We start from the raw sequence: 8,493 nt of genomic DNA, 5'->3' as shown, positions 1-8,493 counted from the left end.
TTTTTTTTTTTTGTTTTTTTTTTTTTTTTTTTTTTTTTTTTTTTTTTTTTTTTTGAGAAAAGAAAAGAAAAATTACTAGCTAACTTAAATAAATGCCACTATGTTTCTTGGTCTGGAAAAAGAGCATAGCTTCTAAACCACAAGTCATGGCCTCAGCAACTGTCAAGCCAAAAGCTTCATATACAGCAGGCTGCACAAAGGCTCCCTTTGTATCCGCAATGTAACGATAGAGTTCACCATTCCTGACTCGGTTCATTTGGGGAGAAATCCATCTGAACTGTCCATTCAAATTATAGGTTTCAATAAGACCATACATTTTCTTCATCTCAGCTTGCTCTTCTAAGTCCTTATACTCCTTTCTCCGATCCCTGGCAACAACAACAAGGTTAACCAACTCCCTAAGACGTGTATTCTTGCCATACCACTCAACAAGTCCAGTTATGTTCTTCACACGATCTAGCCTTGCCATTGTAAAGATTATAGGTTTGTTCTGGTCTTTCAATACGCATCTGTATAAAGTAAACAAAGAATACATGAAACAAAAAAATTTCAACTAGAAGTATCTAATAACAAGAATTAATGTGATTCAATTTGACAACCCACATCCACAGTGAAAAGCTTTTATATTGAAGTGTACGTGTTACAATGAATCCAATGTAACGTTTATATAATAGCTAATCCTAATTTAACATTAGAGTTACTTTACTTTACACAGGTAATTGTGCCTACTGTTTAGATATCCTAGGCTATAACAACTCTTCACAATAGATATAAGAAGTTGCAAAAAGAGAGAGAGGCTCACAAGTGTCCTTTATTCTCCACAGACGAGAAAAGAAGCTCTTCAATTTCAGGGTGGAAGGATGACAACCTTTGTTTCTCCTCAGTATAGGGGAAGTAAATGTCGGTAGAGTGCTGGTAATAATGAAATCAGTTTGATCAATTGCTATAAGATCAGCAGAAAATTGGCAAGAAAAGTGATAATCGTCAAATTTCTTCCAATTTATGTCAGAATCGGGATACTTTTGTCTTCTCAAGGGCATGTGCTATGGTGCACTGTAGAAGATAGCATGTTTTTGTTATGTTGCAAGAATAGCTTATAGCTAGTAAGAATCACTAGAGATAACAACTATGGATGTGTCTAAAGCAAATAAATGTGATGACAAACCTGTGGAACTCTATAGAAAGTTCATTTGCAACATCCTAATAACAGGAAAATTAATTTATTCAATCTTAGAATCAAGTGGGAGCTAGTTCAGGCTACATAACAATTAATAATATCTGAAGTTCACCTCAGCATAAGTGTCAAGATAGAGCCACACTTCAAATCTTGAGATCCATTTACGGACAATTCCCTTCTCTGATTGGGAGGGAACTCGAAGAATATATGAATGTTCAGTCCCATACACTTTTTCAAGACGCACACCACATGTGGTTCCTACTGCATCGGGTAGAAATCTAGTGACCTGGGTACAACAAATTAATAAGAAATTTTTATTATTATTAGTGTATGATAAAAGTAATATCAATATTATACAAATAACATTAACTAACGCAACAAGTTGTGAAATTTGTTTATATATATCAGTATGTAGCATTGTTTGTTGTACATATTGTTTAAAGTTCATGCAAAAAGCATCAGCTAGCAGAGCTTACAATGAGGATACGAGGGATGATATACAAGCCTTGATGATTGATTCGAAGAAGCATCTCACTCTCCAAGGCCCGAACTTGATCCAAGATATAAACAACCTAGATGTGAAGCCATATAGTCCAATCCCAAGTTAAATAAATTGACACAACACATCCAATTTGAAGTTATGTTCTCTAACCTGATCACAGTGTCAGGGTATCCCAAGACATTATCCTGAGCAAAATAGCCTTGGGGAGACATAATTACAACATTACAAACCATAGGAATTCTCCCTAGGAATGTCTCAGGGGTTCTTGGTTCAGGAGCTTCAAGGAGATCCAAAACATGATGAATCATTTCTGAAACTCGCTCAGCATTATTACCCCACCCTCTCTCCAAACCAATCTCCCGGAGCTTGTGCTCAAACTCCAAATATGGAGTTTCAGGTGCAATGGCAGATGGGTAATCCTCTGCCTTCCTCAGAACATTCTGGAGAGCATTTAGGCTCTTGATTCTCTCATTCAGCATCGTAGCCTGCAAAACTACACCATATATACAATTAGAATCATCAAGTTCACTGTAACTATTGTAACTAGTTAGTCTATAATACTGTGCATATGCATAGCTATAATTAAAAACAATTACAATTACACATAATAATACTGTGCATATGCATAACTATAATTAAAAATAATTACAATTACACATAATAAGAGTTACAATTTACACATTTTGAAAGTCATAAAATTTTAAAATATATAATGGTTTTTCATTATATATATACATATATATAATACCTAATTAGATTTGAACTTTTTGGTTTTTGTGCATATCAAATAATTTACATATGTGACACAAAATTGAACTCCAATTAAAATCTAATAAAAAACTAATTAGATTTATAATCTTTGATTTTTGCACTCAATAATTCACTTGACATTAAAATTAAAAAAAATATATAGATAGAATACGTAGCGCAAAATTGGATACTTAGAAGACTCAATTGAACAAAAGTAAAATTAGAGGACTGAAATAAATTTCAGTTAAACTTAAAAGGCGCACTTTACATTTTAGTTTTATTATTATTATTTATTGGGTAAAATACAATTAACGCCCATATTTGGGCCAATGCGTCCAAGATATTTTAAAACTAACCAACTTGATTCTTAAACTCAACTTTTTCCCTAAAAGCTTGCAGGCGTTAGCCAAAATTTCAGAAGGGTTGACTATATTTTTTTTCTTATTTATTTTATAAAATTTGATAATTAAGGAAGAGAAAATATAAATCTTTGACATTTTCTTTAGAAATATAAGGAGATATTAGTTCTTACAAAACTCTTGACATTTTTATTTCAAACTATAATCACAAATGTTAATTTGGGTTCAATCATTTCACATAAAATATGTTTTTTTAATGTTATCTAGCATAATTTTATATTATTTAAAATCTTAAATAACATGATATTTAAATATTTTTTTTTAATTTATAATATTTAATTTAAATAGATTCATTTGAATCTAATAGGATCCTTTTACATTTATTGTACATTTGAGCTACTTCAGAGTTAAGGTGCTTCTGTGTGTTTTTTAGCAAGCCAACCATTTTGTTTAGTGCCTGTGCACGTTTTTGGGGTTTCGGATTTGACAAGTTCTTGGTGTCTTCTTCTTCTTCACCTTCCTCATCTTCTTTTTTTGGAAAAATTATAATTATTCCATTGCCGGGACTTAAACCCTCTCTTCAGGTTCATTTTCTCATTTATGCTCGCCCATGTGATGCGTGCTCATTACGTGTTTGGTAAATTTCCTTACAGAAGACGATGCATTTCATTCTGAAATCTTTGAAATGGCAAAGCTTTTTGCTGCAACATATCAAGACCCAGAAACACAGACATGTTTTTTTGTCTCTCTACTGCACAATGCTGCCAAACCTGGCACTGCCCGAGCTGCAGGAGCTGTGTAGTGTTGTTTCAAGCACAGTTGGTGGTTTGGATGAATTAGAGCTGGGGTTAAATAAATTTACAGGTTCTTTAACGTCGTCACTTGTGACCCAGATAATAGATTCTTGCAAGCAGGAAGCACCCACTAGAAGATTGCTGAGATTCTTTTTGTGGTCTCATAAGAATTTGAAGTGTGGTTTGGAAGACAAGGATTACAATTATGCCATTCGGGTGTTTGCAGAGAAGAAAGATCACACAGCAATGGATATATTGATTTCGGATCTTGGGAAGGAGGGTCGGGTAATGGACACTCATACTTTTAGTGTTGTAGCTGACATGTTGGTTAAACTAGGGAGAGAAGATGAGGCATTGGGTATTTTCAAGAACTTGGACAAGTACAAGTGCCCCCAAGATGGAGTTACCGTTACTGCAATTGTTAGCTCTTTATGTGCAAAAGGGCATGCTAGGAGAGCGGAGGGGGTTGTGGGGCATCACAAGGATAAGATTTCTGGAATAGAGCCTTGCATTTACAAGAGACTACTTTATGGTTGGTCTGAGCAGGAGAATGTGAAGGAAGCACGAAGGATTATCAAAGAGATGAAGTCGGCTGGGTTTATGGCAGATTTATTTTGCTATAACACATTCCTTAGATGCCTTTGTGAGAGGAATCTTAAACGTAATCCTTCCGGTCTCGTTCCTGAGGCCTTGAATGTGATGATGGAAATGAGGTCTTATAAGATTTCCCCAACCTCAATTAGTTATAATATTTTGCTTTCTTGTCTTGGAAGGACAAGAAGAGTGAAGGAGTCTTGTCGAATTCTTGAGATAATGAAGAATTCGGGCTGTTCTCCGGATTGGACTACCTATTATCTTGTTGCAAGGGTATTGTATTTGACTGGGAGACATGGTAAAGGTAATCAGATAGTGGATGAGATGATTGGGACGGGGTTGATACCAGATCGTAAGTTTTACTATGATTTGATTGGTATTCTATGTGGAGTTGAGAGGGTGAATCATGCTCTTGAGCTCTTTGAGCGAATGAAGAGGAGTTCATCGGGTGGTTATGGGCCAGTTTATGATGTGCTCATACCAAAAGTTTGTAGTGGAGGAGACTTTGAGAAGGGGAGAGAGCTTTGGAATGAAGCCACAAGATTGGGCGTCACTCTTCGTTGCTCAAGTGATGTGCTAGACGCTTCAATCACTGAGGTTTTTAAGCCAACAAGGAAATTGGAAACAACCAGCCTTGCGGACTGCTCCACAGCCAAGAACCGGGAACAAGTGGCAAATAATATTGAAAAAGCAAAGAAGAAAAAGAATTATATGAATAAAAAGAATGATAAGAAGAAAAAGAAGACTTCCACTTCAATTTGATTAGTTTATATCTCCTTCTACAAAGCTGTCATGACTCATGAGAATTCTTTTTCTGTGAGCACATTTATAGATATGTTTGTTGGCAATCAACTAATGTAATGTTCTGGCTGAATCATAATTTAGAGATTGTTCTCCCCTGGTTGTATAATTTGATGTGTCAAAAATTGTATTGTGTTTGTGTTATTGTAGTCTATGACTTCCCTTGAACTGCCTTAGTTACCATGGTCATTTATCTTGCAGAGTCATGCCTATTGATCCGTGCCTTGTAGGAGAATGTGACATGTTTCAGGGAATGCTGGACAACTTATGTTCAGCTTGGCCATCAGAAAATTGGTGCGCATCATCTGGCTAATATATTTAAATATTATAAAAATCGTTGCATAAAAAATTTGTTGCTTAATTGAACTAACTTTAGCAAATAAATCTTGTACTTTTTCTTTTATTTATTTATTTATTTATTGATAATAGTCTTCTTCCTTTTTTAACATATGCAGTTCAAATGCCACATTGGCGTCGAAGATTTCATTGACCTCTATCTCTAAGAGGGTTAGAGGGGTCTCTGTAGTTTTCTATTTACATTATTTTGGATGTAAGGAAAAGAAAGATGAGAAAGCAAAAGCAGGTGAGGAAGAGCTAATTCCTTTGTCTGGTGGTTGAATGAAAATGGAAGAGGTAATTCCATTTTGGCCCTCAATTTCACGTAGGTCCTATTTGGAGGGAGCCCAAAGGAAAAGAAGCCGGTAATTATCATCAAATGCTCTTTATATTGAGAAATTACTATTACCTTTACATGAATTGTTTATTACCACACATTTTCTCTCTTTCCTCTAAGATTCTGGCTCTCATTCTTATATCTACATTCTTACTGTTTTAAGGGCATAAAATAAAAATATATATTTTCCTTTTTGTTTTTAGCAAATCAAACAAAGGCAAGGTATATATTATTTTCTTTTCCTTTTTTTCCCCCCTCCCTACACCAAAACACACCTACAGAAAAACTTTTGCTATTTCCTTTACCTCCCCCTTCATCACTCTTTTCCTCTCTTTTTCCTCCTAAGTGCAGGCAAGCATAGCATTAGTTGAGTTAGTTAAGTGGTTTATTGTTTCACTCATGGTCTTAGCCACCTTAGATGAAATGTCTTGGCATCAGAATTCACTAGCATTATGGTCAATAGATGGGAATTGCAACACACGTTTCTTCATAGATTGACTGATTCTCACAGACGTATCATTGTTCAATCATTCGAGAGGCCTGGAGATGGATGATATAATTTATGAGGATGAATCTGCAGTTCGTGAGCAAGTGGTGCAATTTTATAAGAAACTATATTGGGGACCTAATGCGGATGGGTTAGAGTTTGCTAGAATGAGAGGCAATTCCTTGAGGGGAAATTTGCAAAGGAAGAGGTAACATTGGTGTTGAAGGAGATGAAGGGTTACAAAGATCCAGGTCTGGATGGGTTTACTAGGGCATTTTTTCAAAAAGTGTTGGAGGGTTAAAAAAATATATATATATATATATATTGTATCACATAATTTAAACAATCAAAATAATTTGATTTTTTTATATTTAAATCTAAGCATCCCAACTATATAAAGATATTAGAACGCGAGAAAAAATTCAAGATTATAATATTAAAAAAAGATGAAAATGTTGATGTATAATAATAAATATAACATGAAATTATTCTACTATCGTATATTTTAACACAATGGCACAATTATATAATAGTACTAATCGTTAACCCGTGCGATGCACGGAAAAACTATTAAATGTAAGATTCAAAAAATAATGCCACACACTTTTATAACATAAGGTATCAAAGAGATGATACAACTAATTTTTTGATAATTTCGGTGGTCATCACCTACTCGAAATATTATAATCACTATATTGAAGTAAAAAATTCAAATTTAACAATTATTAACAAATTAAGAGAAATTAACAATTATTAATAAAAGTTGCTATAGATGGTAGTTGTAGTAGAATTCATTCAATATGTTATAATCATTTACATCACCTCATAACATTGCTTCATAATCCATGTATGCACACCTCATAATAGAATAAGCAACCTTGTATAATCAAGGATTACCAAATATTTTGCAATGAATTCATCATACAAATTTTGGACATGTTTTGATAGCTTTCTTATTAATTTATTTATACTCAATGGTTAAAACCACCAACACAACACCCTGTTTAATTTTTTTATCGAATTAATGTATACATGTGAGGTAAGCTTATCTTTTGTCTTCTAACCAACACAACACCTTTTTTTTTTTTTAATTTCTTTTTTCTTCCTTTTTTCCCAGCCACATTTGCTTCACCTTTTGTCTTCTTTATTTCTTCCTTTTCTCAATTTTCCTCCACAAACTTCTTTCAATACCTCTCTCTAACTTTCTTTCAAATATTGCTTGCCTTAACCCAGTACCCACACTTCAACAAAGTGACTTTTGTGAGTCATAACCAACACAACACACTTTTTTTTTTTTAATTTCTTCTTAATAGTATTAAAGTTTAGTAAAGTTGAAGTAATTTTGTAAAGTCTAACAAGCCAAACTTTAATACGACTTTATATTTTTAAATATAAAATCTTTCATGTATTTTTCAGAATAATAAGAAGCTAACATATGTGCTAAGTAATAGTTCGGAGAGATTGGGACACAATCGAACCTCTAATTTTGTATTGTATGATAGTTTGTCAATAGACTTGTTAGACTTTTACTTTTTCAATTTAAATAGTGTGTTTTGTTATAGGATTTATCCTAAAACTCGTTTGGTTCTTTAGTTTTATTGAGTTTTCTTTTTACCTAATATATAAGAGCAAGACTTAGATATAGTATTTAAGTGATGTTCTTTAGAATTTCTTCTTAAGATTTTGTCATATGAATTTTTTTTTTCATGAGATAGAAGTATATTTCTTAATTAAATAAGCATATAGCTAAATCTTAAGAGATGAACTTAAGGAACAGCACCTAAGTTACTGTATCTAAGTTTTGTCCATATATAAATATGTTGCATATTTAATATTTTACAAAGTATGTTTCACAAGTTACGTGTATTATATATATATATATATATGGCATTTGCATGCACACTGGTAGAGATTGCAATTAAGGAAATTAATAGCCGATGTTACTACTTACTACTTGAGCGTGGCTTCCTCTTGATGAAGTCATGAAACACACCTTTGACCTTTAAGCACTATATAAACCACAAACTCCAAGCCAAAATTGCCGTTGTTCTGTCTTCCTCTCCTACTTTAAATTATATTAATTGTTGACCTCAATTACATTATAGAAAATTTTTATAGCTCATTTAGTGTACCGTGTTTCGTAATAATCTAGGATGCACGGACATTTTATTTGAAGTATCGTATCTGTGTCGTAGTTGTGTTGGAACAGCATCCTATCAATCGTATTAGATTATATTTTTCAAAAAATTGCTCGTATTGCTGTATATTACATGTGTGTTCATGTTTGTGCATCCTAGTTAATAATCCTCTACTCTAAAGATTCGAAAATTGAGTTTCAGAGAGCAAGGCTTTTTGT

General features: G+C 33.4%; 3 protein-coding genes across 3 annotated transcripts; 1 reads left to right on the top strand and 2 right to left on the bottom strand.

Moving 5' to 3' along the window:
- Nucleotides 1–64: 64 nt before the first annotated feature.
- Nucleotides 65–1,051, bottom strand: LOC112036395 (sucrose synthase-like). The gene is given in 3 exon segments (XM_065766124.1): nucleotides 65–509; nucleotides 803–908; nucleotides 911–1,051. Coding segments are annotated over 3 exon segments (666 nt in total). The 5' UTR covers nucleotides 1,041–1,051; the 3' UTR covers nucleotides 65–79.
- LOC136061207 (sucrose synthase-like) lies at nucleotides 1,044–2,158 on the bottom strand. Its single transcript, XM_065766665.1, has 5 exons — nucleotides 1,910–2,158; nucleotides 1,654–1,749; nucleotides 1,290–1,463; nucleotides 1,166–1,200; nucleotides 1,044–1,053 (listed from the first exon to the last, which is right to left on the bottom strand). Exons 1-5 carry the CDS (start codon nucleotides 2,156–2,158, stop codon nucleotides 1,044–1,046), a joined length of 564 nt encoding a protein of 187 aa, XP_065622737.1.
- A 991-nt stretch (nucleotides 2,159–3,149) lies between these two features.
- Nucleotides 3,150–5,116, top strand: LOC112036403 (pentatricopeptide repeat-containing protein At5g61370, mitochondrial). The gene has a single exon (XM_065766121.1). The coding sequence runs from the start codon at nucleotides 3,448–3,450 to the stop codon at nucleotides 4,936–4,938; it is 1,491 nt and encodes a 496-aa protein (XP_065622193.1). The 5' UTR covers nucleotides 3,150–3,447; the 3' UTR covers nucleotides 4,939–5,116.
- The last annotated feature ends 3,377 nt before the right edge of the window (nucleotides 5,117–8,493 follow it).

The sequence above is a fragment of the Quercus suber genome, unplaced genomic scaffold (genome assembly GCF_002906115.3).
Source record: "Quercus suber isolate HL8 unplaced genomic scaffold, Cork oak 2.0 scaffold_24, whole genome shotgun sequence".
In the NCBI taxonomy this organism is placed as follows: domain Eukaryota; kingdom Viridiplantae; phylum Streptophyta; class Magnoliopsida; order Fagales; family Fagaceae; genus Quercus; species Quercus suber.
This window is presented reverse-complemented; position numbering and strand designations above follow the sequence as displayed.